The 13,751-nt window shown below is 48.4% G+C and overlaps 1 protein-coding gene across 1 annotated transcript in view; it reads left to right on the top strand.

Annotated features, from left to right (window-relative positions):
• Positions 1-2,311: 2,311 nt before the first annotated feature.
• The window catches only part of TMEM255A (transmembrane protein 255A), a 52,134-nt gene continuing 40,694 nt past the window's right edge, over positions 2,312-13,751 (top strand). The window contains exons 1-2 of the mRNA XM_055338291.1: positions 2,312-2,432; positions 8,990-9,132. Coding sequence (XP_055194266.1) covers positions 2,375-2,432; positions 8,990-9,132 — 201 coding nt within the window. The 5' untranslated portion in view covers positions 2,312-2,374. The remainder of the gene's footprint in view (positions 2,433-8,989; positions 9,133-13,751) is intronic.

The following is a 13,751-nucleotide window of genomic DNA, read 5'->3' as shown; positions in this document are numbered from 1 at the left end:
CTCGTTTATGGCTTTGCTTGTAAAGGTCAAATTACATAGGCCCTCTGTATCAATTGATGGGTAATGCACCTCTGTCTGTCCATCGACACCAACATGGTAACAAGTTTCTATTTGGCTTCTTTAGGGATTGCGAGCTCTCTGGTTGCTAGAGGGAAGCCAAAATCTCTAAAGAATGTAGAAAGACGTCTTTTCCAGCCTGTATAAACCCCCTTTTCTCCAAACAAAATCAGTTAGTTATGAAGAACTCCTGAAAAATTAATACTGGTTGCAGGAGGTCTTCACATTAAATATATGAGATATTTAGAGTGAAAGAGGTGGGGATAAGTAACCAGAATTGAAGACAAACATGGCAAAAGTATAAGTACAGGACTGCTCCCTGCCTTTGTGGAGCTTACTGGAGATCGACACATGAGCCAAGCATGCTTAAGACACACACCTCTACTACACCCGTGGGCATCTTGTCTCTATCTAGGACACATATCACAGATTTCTAAACCACATCTATAGTGTAAAGCTGCTAATAATACCTGACACGGCATTCAGCCAGGCCCCTGGGGTGCTCAAGTTCTTTACAAAGGGCTTCCTTTTTAACCTTCAGGAATCATCTTTTTCTTCCTTTGGGAGATGGGAAAGGGCAAGGACCCTTGGTTCCATTTCATGGATAATGAAACAAAGCCTCACAGTAGATGAGCAAGCCAGAGCTGGAAAGAACCAAGTTCTCTTCTTCATCCCATAGACTCTCAGGTGAATTTTATACTTGATTTTTTTTTCGGCGGGAAAACACAGAAAGAGGGTTGCCACTACCATCAGGGGAGCTGGTTGGAAGGAGACCTGGCAATAAGAACCTGGGAGCTCTCACTGGGCAGAATGGATGCCTTCAAACAGGTAAATTCCATGGGATGCGGAGCCCACAGGGCTGGGTTGCGGAGGGAACTGCAGCCCACTGTTATCCTCTTCCTCACCTTCCACCTCATTCTGCTCTGCTACTGTTTTGAGAACTCAAAACCACCTTCTGGGCTGACAAGGTAGTGATCCCAGCCCAATATCCTAACGGGGTCTGGAAGGATCAGTTAGGAGGGACTTTGCTGTCCTCCAAGATCAAGGACGTTTCCCCTCTACCCTTCCCTTAGCAATCCACAGCAGATTCTGGCGGCCACAGCTATTTCATTCTTTCCAAAGCTACTTGTGTTTACATCCTGTTGCACCTCTTGGGGCTAATGAATTCCTTAGGTTTTCAATACACCATATAGAGTAATATGTCTTTTCAGCTGCCATGGCAGCAAGAGCACCAGCCTGAGGGTCCAACAGATCTGGGTTCAAATCCCACCTCTGTCACTTACTGGCTGAGTGGCTACAGGAAATTTTCGTGTCTTCTCTGAGATACAGTTTCCTCATCTGTAAAATGGGATTATGGATACTTCCTCTTCCAGCCTTGCACGGCTGCTGTGATGAGATGAGATCCTTGACATAAAAGCATCTTGACCAAAGCACAAACTGGGATGGTGCTGATGCAGAGTCATATTTGCTTTAGCTGAATCTCCTTCTAGCTCTTAGGGGGCCGTTGGTTCTAGAATTCTCAGACCTGGTGAATAAGGCTGTGTTCCCTCTCTCCATCTCTGCATAATTTTATACACTCTGGTCACATCCCTTCCCAGCCTTCATCTTTCTAGACTAAAGAGTCTGCGTTTGTTTAATCTATCTTCATATGGCAGCCCCTCTACCCTCCCCCATTCCCTTGATTATAGAGTGGCCCTTCTCTGGATCATCTCCAGCTCCATTATGTCATTCTGGAAGCACTAAGACCAACCTGCACAAATGTGTGTGTGTGTGTGTGTGTGTGCATGCGCGCTCGCGTGCCTCTGTGTGTGTGTGTGTGTTCATCAGCTCTGAACCTCTGACTGTGCCCTTTCCCCAATTATAAATCCTAGAACAGGATGCTTGCCCAAGACCCTCTCTCCGAAGTACAGAGAAGGCCGATTGGCCCCAGGCTGTAGCCTCCCCCTCTTTCTCTGCGCAGCCCTGGCCCCAAGGGGCGAAAACGGCTCCCTGTCTGGCTTGGGAGGCTGGGAGGTGGATAACTAGGATGGGGGGGCCGAGGGGGAGGGAGGGGGGGTCTTGCGCAAGCGCACGCCGCTGATCGGACCGCCAATGCTGCTGCCTCCCGGAGCAGAGGGAGGCAGAAGAGGAGGGAGGGAGAAGAGGGGAAAGGAGGGGGAGGCGACACTTGGGCTGCAGCTCGCAACCAGAGGCAGTCTCTCTCAGCTCTCGGAGGGACGGGGAGCGGCAGCCGCGGAGTAGGATGCTCTGCGGGGCGCCCTGAGCCGGGGGTGCGTGAAGCAGCTTCGGGGGCCGGGGCCACAGGGCAGCTTTCACCATGCATCAGTCCCTGACTCAGCAGCGGTCCAGCGACATGTCCCTGCCCGATTCCATGGGTAAGTCCCGCCGCCCTTCCTCGGGGCGGCGGCAGCTAGGGGTGAGTGCGCTGCCCTCTGGACCACGAGCGCCCCGGCCGCCCCGGGAGCCATGGAGCGGGAAGCGGGGCTAGGTAGGGGGTCCGCGCGCCCCAGCGTCTGGGTGGCCGACCCGAGCCCCAGGGGAGCGGCCCGGGGGGGGGCGGGGGCGACGCGCTGAGACGGGAGCGCCAAGCTTGCGTCGGAGTACCGGCGCCCGGGAGTGCGGGCGTGTGCGTGTTCGTGTGCGTGTGCCGACAGACTTGCAGCCGGTGGTAAATTCCAGCTGTCTGGGGATCAAAACACTTCCCTGCAACCTGCGCCTTCGCTTTCCATTCGACGCTCCCTGTTTGCAAAGTCCCCGTCACTTCTAAGAGCTCACGACTAACGACAATTAGGAGAAGCAGAGTCCTCGCCCCCTCCCAACTCTGTCGAAGCTGCCCAGAAATTCAGAGCTGCGGGGGGGGGCAGACTTGCACCTCGCTGATGGGGGGGTGTTGCGCAACCCTGGGGGATGGGCGGGGGGGGGAAGAAAGGAGGGGGGTTGGCGGGAGGGGAATTCCTAAGGAATCACTCAAGACAGCCCATCCCTGCCGTCTGCAACGTCAGGATCCACATTCCTTGAATTTGATTCCTATTCTGCTCCAAATGCAAGGAATGTGCGTGAGTGTGAAAAAAAAAGTGTGTGTGGGGGGGGACGAGTGAGAGCGCGAGAAAGAAAGAGCGAGCGCGAGCCCGCGCACCTTCCGAAGTCGCTCTTTCTCTCTCGGGGTGTAATGGAGGGGGAGGGGGACCCACCAGCTGATTAGGTTCAACACTTTTCCTCCTCACATCTGGGGCACAGCTACCTCTAGACACCAACTTGGCTGTCCCTTGAAGCTGCTTTTTGGTAGTTACAAACAGAACACAAACCCAGTCCCCCTCAGCTGTTAGGCACCTTCCCAAGCCCTATGATTTCACTGGGCGGAGAAATTAATTTGGAGCCCAGGAGAGCGGGAGGGGATTGTCAAACCATGATCCCACCTAATCTTAAAATTCGCCTCGGATACACTCGAACCAAATCAAATTATGTCTTGCCAACATACTTTACATTCTGCAAATTTCCTCCATCCCGAATTCCTGCCATCCAATCTGCTCAGGTCTTCTGTAATGAATTCATGGGAACATCCCTAGAGGAGGGGGCGGGGAGAGGGTTGAACCCCCTATGTCAGCCTGCATAAGACCGAGTCTCAACAGAATTCGTTCACCGGAGGGGCCCCTGAAAGTGTCATCTCCTAGATGGTGGGAAGATCCGTATTTTCAATGGTTCTGCATATTCAGTATAAGAACTTGATCTTTTTTATTTTTAAGAGTGTGGTCCAAATAAGGCCAAGGACTTGGGTCCGAATCCAGAACCCAGCAGTACCAGACTCCCCCCAGCTGTCTAGCACAAGCGCGCGCGTACACACACACAAACACTCACGCACGCGCCCACACTTGCACACAGAATGCACTCCTCACCTTGGCCAGCTGTGGCGCCAGCGCAGCCCCTGGCTCCCCGACGCCAGACTGTTGCGCCAGGGAGGGCTGGGGGGGAAGAGCGCGAGGGCCCGCAGCGCCCATTCCCGCAGCGGGCCACAGCCACCCGCAAAGCCGGCCTCCCGCGCCGGGCCCTCTGCCTGCGGGGGAGTGCGCAGGTTAGGGGGCCAGGGCCTTAACTGTCGCTACTAGGCACACGGCTCTGTGGGTGGGGGAACACGATGAAGAGAGTTCTTTCTTGGGCTCCTGGGGGCCCTCGGCCAATCTTACGTTTCTAGAAAGGTCTGAGCAACAAGAAGCTGAGTGGGTTTTGCCCAGCCCAGACTCCACACTGCGGGCAAAGAATTGTAGATCCCTTATAGACGCGCGAGCCTGCTCCACGCATCCCGCTTTGTAAAGTCCGCAGACCGAGGGCACTAGCGAATTCCTGAGTCGAGTGGTAACCCTGGGTTTCCACAGTTTGGACAGGGGAGTCTCCCCGGAGTTCCCTGGCTCGGGTCCCGCACAACCAAGGCCTGAATCAGCGTCTAGGCTATTTAGGAGCTACTCCCATTTAACTCAGCTTTGGCAACACCACCTTCCCTTGCATGGCGGGGGAGGAGAGTGGAGGTGGGGGTAGTGTTACAGCCCCCAAGGGGCAGCATTTCAGAGGGGATTTCCTCCACCGGCAAGACACAACTGCAGCCCCAACAATAAAATTTAAAACACACAGACACACATTGCACCAAGGTGCCTGCGCGCTACGCTTGCTGGCTGCCTGGAGAGGGACGGTCCTAGCGGCGCTGGGCAATATGAAGATGGTAATTGAACTCCAGCGCCCCTACATCCCACCTCCCAGCAACCCCCTTTTCCCTTTTGGCAACACCGACCCCAGGCGCTAAGGCATCTCTACTACAGCGGGGGACCCCCCTTCCCTCCCAAGTAACACATTTGTAATTCACCAGTGGCCTTGGAGGTCTTTGGTCAAAGAACTGCAAAAGGAGGGGGGTCAGGACACTGGATATAAGCACCTTTAAGGAAATGTTTGGGAGATTGGCAGAGCCTTGAGGGTCTTTTCTGGGCAGCCACCTGTTTCCACCTACGTGAGGCTGGGACTTCCTGGGACCCTCCCTGTGTGGCAAAGCTCACTCAGGTAAGCAAATCCTAAACCGTTGAAAAGATGAGCACCGGCCCCCACCCCCGTTAGCCAGTCATCGACAACATAGTGTACAGGACAGGATACTGGGCCCTGGTCCTTGCTGCCCTCTGACAGCGGTTACTGCACCCTATTATTAAGGGGGTGACCAAGAACATACACAGGGTAAAACATCAGTAAGCAGAGACAATCATCCCACCTCCTGGCAACCCACACCTGCATTCCTGTCAGATACATAATCCCCAAACTGGAGTTATCATATGGGTTGTGTACCAGACCCACAATTACAACAGTGATCGTAGCAGTTACAATTAATATGTGTACTGAGTAAGGTATATATAGGAACTCTGGGACACGAGATAATGAGCAATTAGAGGAGAGTAAGTTTGGTAAGGAAAACTTTCTGAGGAGGTGAGTTTTGAGCAGGTTTTCGAGGGAGGGAGGGACTCAGATTCAAAGACCGCAGTGCAGGTGGGGGCTCTGACCAGGGAGTGGGCGGGGGAACCAGGCTGTATCTAGAAGGGTGGAGACAGCAAATAATTGGGCGCTTCTAGAGCTGAGCATCCCGGTCCTCACGAATCTGGGGTGGAGGTGGGGCACTGCAGAGAGAGACAGAGAGAGAGAGAGAGAGAGAGAGGTCTGCAGTGGTTCTGCAGGGAAGCTGCTGGGGGCGGAAGGGGAGCAGGCAAAGCCCATGACAGGATTTCAGACTCTCCCACTGCTGTTGGTTGCAGGGGTGGTGGTGGTTGTTTAAACAGAAATATACTGGGTGGCAAGTTGACAGGCTACTGAGAGACATCGGGGTTGTGTGACACTAGTTGAACAGAAGGATTTTAGTTCTGGGGACCCCTCAGGTGTGCCCTATTTTTAAAAATCCAGTCTATGAACCCAGCTTATATTTATTCACACAATTCCCCCGCATGCACACGCCTTTTTGCTTAGAAGGGAAGCAATTCCGATATGCTGCCTCTTGTTTATTCAACAAGTATTGACTGCACTCTAGATATCAAACACTGCGATAGGCACTGTTTTCAAGAACCTCCTGCTTTATTTAAGTACCTCATGGTATCAGATGGAGGTTTTCGATGGATTGATTGAACAAAATCAGAATCAGATGTTCCTGGGTTCATGAGAACATCTAAGGCAGGCCCCACATTATACCCTAATAAGAACAGGGCTCCCTTCTGCGATGAAACAACCACCAGGAAAATGTCCCAAACAGACAAAATGAGCTACTTTTTAGTAGCCTGGACCACGCATTCAGAGAGCAGGTGTGTCTTGCTCTAAGTAGATGAGACTTTTAAGTGGAATTGACACTAAAGGGAAATGGAGACGTGATTCTTCACTTTTCAAAAGCATTCACCCCGAGGTTCCTTATGATGCTCAACTTCCCAAGTGCAACTAGAAATAATTTCAACTTACACAATTATATTCCTTATAGTGTAAAGTACGGAGTGACTTGGGGGAAGGTGTGAGGGGGACAGAGTAGATATTCAACCTACTGATAACAGAGTTTACTTGGGAATTTTCAAAGCAAATCCTATCTGGAGGAAAGGCCCTGGTAAGTGTGTAGGCTCTTTGCCTGGGCTTCTCAACTGACTGGATTTTCAGTTCAGGTTCTAAAGCAGGGGGGAAAAAATAGATTTTTCAAATGACACCATGTGGTTTGCTGAGTCACTTTTCTGACCTGGCTCCTGTGCTTTTAAGAGCTAGAGTGATATTTGCAAAGAAGACCCAAGAGCTGTGAATAGGATTTAAAGCCACTTGGCAGGAAAGGAGCATGCAAGGGGGGGGGGATGAGGAAGACCACATGCACACTCCCCCAATTTAGTCTCTAAAGTTCTACGTTTTCCGTGTGAGGTGTTGAGACACTTTTCAGTGTCACAAAGATGTCTCCAGGTGTTCCCTCACTGTCTTTTGCTAATCTGAGGCAGGGGAAGGCTTATATGGGGCGAGTGACATCGGAGAAGGCAGGTGGAATGGAAGGCGATGGTGATGGTAGGTTTCTGTTAGAGCCCCTCAGTGGAACCAACTCGAAGATTCACTGCGAAGTGTCTGTCATCAAATAGGTGCAGGGACCCCGGTTCAGACACTCATTTAGGGCCTCTGGAGATGCCACGGAAGGATAAACTAACCTTCAGGTGAACAGGAAATAAATCCTGCCCCCCTTTCCCCCTCCCCACCCTGGGCCGCCTCTCCCAGCCCTGCTCACGGTGTTTCCGCCAGTCTGCTTGCCATCTGCATCCCAAATAGCCCTCTCTCACGCAGGGCCCTGATGTCACTAGAGTTCCTTTATGCCCCTTCCCCGAGGAGGCAGGACTCAGGCCCCACTGGAGAGGAGCCTCATCTCCCAACTCTCCCTACCTCTCCTCCCAGGGCGAGGTCTGGCGCTTTAGGCCATGGGTCCCTGTCACCCCTGCGGCCCCTTGTACATTTCAATGTGAAATAGTCTTAGAACGGGATCGCATTAGAAATGACCCTGATGAGTCATGTCCCTCACTTTGCAGGCTGACGTCAGGGGAGACCGCCAGCCCCTCCCACCTCCCTGGGAGCCCTCGGCAGGGCCCGCACTGGGCAAGACAAGATGGGTGGTGGAGCGAACCCAGGGTGGCACTCCTGGCTCTCTACGTCCACAGCGGAAGGCACAGCCCTTCCCTCCGCACACCTGGCCCCCGGGTCTCCCCAGTTGTCTCGTCTCCCTCCCCTCTCCCCTCCCTCCCAGTGGTGCAGTCTGGGCGGCTTCAAAGGCGGCTGCTGCCTGGAGGCTGCAGAGAGGCCTCCCAGAATGATGGGGTCCTGGGAGCAGATTCTAGTGGCCTCTTTAGGCCCATAAATGCCACTCAAGCCGCCTGGGTGGGCGACCCCATCATAAGGCTCCCCGCTGCTTCATCCTTCTCACTGGAGAACTGGACTCTCTTACTCCCTCCCCCATTGCTTATGTTTACTGAACTCCTAGGTGGGAACTCATCCCTGCTATTTCCTGCTGAGAGCCCCTTCCCCCTCGCCAGAGAAATGCAGGCAGAGTGTGGAGCGGTGCTTAATTCCTTAAAAAAAAATTAAATTCAAAAGCGAGTCTAGATGCCATTTTTCTATCTGACTTAATAAGCCTGTTTCCGAAAAAAATATTGGTTTGCGCTATCATGTCTGATAAGCACTGAGTAGGAGAACGGGTTTCTTGTCATTTATATTTATGTCACCCTCACATAAGCCCAAATGTGTATAAGTTATAATCTTTCCCATCTACCTCCCCCGATACATATCTTTGTGGACTAATGGCCTCCAAACACTTACTTTATTACACACATTTATTATGTGAGAAATCTTGCCAACCCAACACACCATTTTAAAGTTTATACATGAGGTGGCAAATGTCAGAAATAAATGAAAAAAAAAATCCCAGTACCTGGCTTGGTTGTGATATTTACACTGAAAATGAAATTTCCTATCTCCAGCTTATGAAAAAACCCTTCTCGGTCGCTTAATGGCTTTAAAATATTTTCATTTAATACCTCCACACGTACACTTCCCATTTATCATATGCCTTATAATTTGGCCTAAAAAAACACTCTACTAAGTGGATATGACACATCTTTTATAGAATGCGGAGAGCACAAAAATTTGTTTTCCGTTTTTATGTAACTGGTAAGATTTCTTCTGTTGTTCATTTTCAAACTAGAAATATGTTTGTTTGTTTGTTTTATTGTAAACATGGCACCTGATGACTGCAAAAAAAAACGAAGCCCCATCCCTTCCCCATAATCCCACTCCCCAGAGATAATCCCAGGAACCAGTTGGAGTAGGAAAGGAAGACCTTCCTAATTTCTCCTGTAAGCCCATTCCTTCTCTGGCCACAATGAGCAGCTTCAGTTTCTCTGTGTGCTTTCAGGAGCCTTCAATCGAAGGAAACGAAACTCCATCTATGTCACCGTGACTTTGCTTATCGTGTCTGTGTTAATTCTCACGGTGGGCCTTGCCGCAACCACTAGGACCCAGAATGTGACTGTCGGAGGTTATTACCCAGGAGTTATTGTAAGTATAATGGGCATAGGTAGGTCCCAATGGCTTTTTGCCTACCATCTTTCGGGTTCTACTCTGATGGTTTTTAGTTCTGCGGGAGTTTCTAGTGTTTGCTCAGTTTTCGTGTTTCCCTATGTGTGTGTGTATAGAGGGGCAACTTCTGAAAATCAAAAGAATCCCGGCTCTGTCCCTAATTAGCAGTGTGATCCTGAGCAAGTCACCTCATTCTCTAGGACCTCGGTTTTCTGGTTGAGGGGATGGTACTAACTAGCAGTGCTAACCCTAAGGTAAGGTCCTTTTCTCTCTGGGCATCTGCTTTCCTATATATAATGGGGGTCACCTGATCTGACCCGAAATCTGACCACAGCTCAACACTCTGTGACGGACAGTACTGATCTCCAAAGTAGTCCTGCATTCCTATCGGGAAAGACATGTGGAATATTTGCTTCTAAAATGTGTGTGTTTATTCACTTAGAAGTTTTCTACACATTCATAAAACATACATAAATGGAAATTCAAATATTAGATTAAAAATAAACAATAATTTGTAATACCCTCATACTAACACTAATCAAAATTTCAAAGAACGATTCGCACTTCACTTGAAGTCTGACATTAAAGGTAGTGGCTATACATCCTTATTTCAAATAGCCCACTAGATAATTTTGAGTATTTTTGCCTGACTTATCGGAGATGATCAGATGATCATTGGCATCATTTTAAAAACGTTTTTGAGTACAGTTGACACACAATATTATGTTACTTCCAGGTGTACAACATAGTGATTCAACATCTCTATACATTATGCTATGCTCACCACAAGTGTAGCTGCCATCTGTCACCATACAACGTGGCATCATTGTTTTTTAATGTTGATCTCACAATGTAGCTGACAGAAAGCTCATCCCAAGACAAGTGTCAGCTCTGCCATTTTCTTGTGGCTGGCTTCTGCTTACATTATTAGGGGCATCATCAATTTGTGGCTTCTCAACAGGAGCCTTTCCTAACCACTTGTCCATTTTATAGGGACTAGTTTAGTTAAAACTAGGTAACACAGTCCAGACACACGTAAAATGACCCACCATCAACATCAACCTGTTGCTGCTTGGATCTCGCCCTCCTTCCATCCAGACAGCCCACCTTGTCATCTGACATTCACATCCTGGGGAGGGCACCAGTGACAGTCTGTTTACTGAATATTTGTAATGCTCAATTTCTTTATTACTACTTTAGATAAACAATAAATAGGAAACAAGTTTTCTTTCAGAGGTCAGTGGATTGCTTTTCACATCCCCAGGGTGCATGAAAACCACCGAACTCTCGACATACAAAACCTCATTTTACATCAAATTGTTGCGTTGAGTACTTTAAACATACACAATTTTATTTGTCATTTATACCTCGATAAGTCTGGGAAAAAGAAAAGAAAAGAAAAACAAAAACAAAAACAAACCTCATCTGGATCTACACGCACTGCTGTTGAACCCAAAGCCTAACTCTAGAGGTTGGCTCATATCATATTTCATTTTCATCATATTTCACTATCATTTGCATGATTTCCCAGTTCTAATTTGTAATTAATTGTAGAGAGCAGGAAAGAAGTTTAGGACAGTTCTTTTTTGGTTCTTTTCCTTTCTCCTTTTTAGTAGAGCAAAGAGGGCAGATGTATTTATGTTGTTGGTTTGGTGTGTTTTTGTGTTTTTTTTTTTTTTTTGAAAGGTGGGGTTGGAGAGAGAAGTCAAGGGACAGGAAGGGATTAAAGATGAATGCCTTTCACAAGCCCAGCGCTGTGAGTGACCAAGCCTGACGCAGGTTGCCTAGGCCACCGGGTCCACCGTAAGCCTCCTCAATAGCCCTAGGGAGCCCACGCAGCGGGGCCTCCCACCTCCCAGGAGCCCAAGGCTGCGGCACGGCACCCCGGGGAAGTTCCTTCGCAGCTCTTGGGCCTGCAGGGCTCCCTTCAGCCCCCAAAAGCAGGTGTCCCACAGACACTGTGCGGTGCACTCTGTTAACCATGTGACATGAGAACTCACCCAGTCCACTTCCTGTGGTGAGGCAAGAAAACCAGTTGTCAGCAGAATTGGGTTTTATTTTTAAACACAAGCAAGGGGAGTGGGGGTGGTGAGGAGATAAAGGGGAGGTAAGATTGCACTTTGGTGGCTTGGAAAGGCAATTTATATGGTCTGTATGACTTTGCGTGCTTCAGGTAGCTGCATTTGGTAAAATATTTCTGACGGATGAGCAAAGGCTCAAGCCAAGATTCAGACTCCCCATGGGTGAGGAAAAGGTATTTTCCACGTCATTTCAGAGTAGGAACTCCTCTTCTGGAACGGTGGCTATGAACCCTCTCTGTAGAATATGGGCCTGTGGGTGGCTAGGTTGGAATACACGAACAAAGGATGGAGGGCTCTCGATTGTTGTTATTTGTTGTTATTCGGTACCTGATGTTCAGCTAGCCCGGGAAGTTGAAGCAGTGGGGGCATTTGTCTGTGTGTGTGTGTGCTTCACTACAAGCTAATCTGGAAATGTTAAGAGGACAACCATCCCTAAAGGACAGTGTGCCCCATGCTTTAACCTTTAAAAATGTGCTCTTAGAGTTCCTGTAGATTGTTTCTTTAAAATGCATTTTAATTATCAAAAGCAAATGGGGAAGATTGCAGATTGAAAAGGAGGAAAATCCATTTGGGCTTAGAGGTCAGATTGTGTTGTAACAAATAGAGTAACGACCCATGCCTGAGAATCCAGATTTCCCTGGGAATGAGGCGCTTTCACTAATTGAATCATTTTCTTATTAGAGAGGTAGGTGCCATATAAGCTCTAAGCCAGTGGTTTCTCCACCTTGGTGTGCACACCAATGACTGGTGGGGGAGCGCGGGGCGGGGGGTGGGGGGGATGCAGACCCCAAACTCCCTATCCCCAGAGATTCTGACTCAGCAGGTTCACGTAGGGCCCAGGAACCCGAATTTCCCTTTGATGAACTAATTTTGATTGAAAAAGTAATACAAATTGAATCTGCATTTTAATAAATACCCCGAGGGGAACCGAATTCAGGTGAACCGGCAACCACGTGGAGAACTAAAACCCAATAAATAAAATATGCTCTGTGATAAAGCCACAATGAGCATAGGTGGCATTTTCAGATTCCACACTGGCAAATTGGTCACTCCGAATATAAATGATCCTTGTATAGAAATGTGAAAAACTTCAGGCTACTTGGAACTCTGCTGTTTGGGCATTAACTCTGCTGGTTAAATATGTTAACAGTATGTGAGAATTTAAAATTTCAAAACAGACAAATTAGGGAGGAGTTATTAGATTAAAAAAAGAATTATCATACAATCCATTTAAATATTGAGATCTCAGGGATTTTAAAATATAATTATATTTGCACAGCTCAAACTCGCGTGAAACTTTTCTGGGGCGTATTTATTTTGCCAAGCAAGATGCCCTTGTATGGTGAGGTGCATTATAATAGAGCATAAGCTACTCTATCCGAGCTGGAATGTGGTACCACCATTCTAAGACACATAAGCACACATGCATCTTTAAAGATGTGGTCATCCGTAAAAGCTGAACTGTGCAATTTTTAAAAAATGAAAACCAATAAAGAAAGACAACCTGGCTGGGGATTTTTACAGAAGAGTTTTTGGTGAGCTTTCTGCACAGGAGGCCTAAAAAACAAGAGGCTCGGTTGTTGTATAAAGGGCAGGAGACCGAGCCTGCTCCTCCCCAGTAAACACTTTAACCTTAGATCCAGAAGAATGAGGCCTTTAAATGTGTTTCCCCAGCAACCCACAAGATGGGGTTGGCCACCTGATCAGCATGGAAATCCTTTCATTCTCACACCTTCTCTCCAGCTAAGGCCCATACTAGCCTGGATTTTCTTTCAGGGAAAAAAAAAAAAAGAGTTTCAGCCCCATCTCTGAGGTGGGGGTGTGTATGTGAGTTAATGGAAAAACTATATCAGAGTACCTCCGTGGGATGGTAGGAGACTGAGACAACAGGAATCGTTTGAGGCAATAGCACAGAAATTTTCTTTAGGCAAGTGTGGCTTCCGCTTCACATGTGAAGACTCTTGATAAACCCAACAAGTTTACATTAAAGAATTGACTGCTAAGGAAACAGACGGAGCTCTGGATAGTAGAATTTTGTGGTTTATTGTGAATTAGGCAGAAATTTTGTTCACCCCTTGTTGAAAATCTTTCTAAAATGTAAGATCATTCTAAAATAAAGTTCTAAAAAAATAAAATAAAATACAGTTCTTACCTTCGGAAATACATTTCAAGGATGAGAATCGAATCCAGGTTTGCTAAATAAGACTTCTCGTGCCATAAAGTTCTAACTTTCATTGGCTCCCTGTTGCCTCCTTAGCTTTGTCACTCCGGGGGATCTCTGAAGATGCCCTTGGTTAGGTCTCCCATTCCTCCTTTTTTGCCAAAATTGTCAGTTCCTAGCCCTGAACACACCTTGGGGTTTCCTGCCTTGCTGCTCTGACTTTCATTGTTCACCCTGGTCTGGAATGTCATCCCTGCTCTCTCTCTCTCTCTGTGTTGATCCAAATGCTCTGTTCTATCTCAACTTAAAGACACGGCTGGGATGTTTTTCAACTGCGGGGTTCCACAAGTGGGGTC

The sequence above is a fragment of the Nyctereutes procyonoides genome, unplaced genomic scaffold (genome assembly GCF_905146905.1).
Source record: "Nyctereutes procyonoides isolate TBG_1078 unplaced genomic scaffold, NYPRO_anot_genome, whole genome shotgun sequence".
In the NCBI taxonomy this organism is placed as follows: Eukaryota; Metazoa; Chordata; class Mammalia; order Carnivora; family Canidae; genus Nyctereutes; species Nyctereutes procyonoides.
This window is presented reverse-complemented; position numbering and strand designations above follow the sequence as displayed.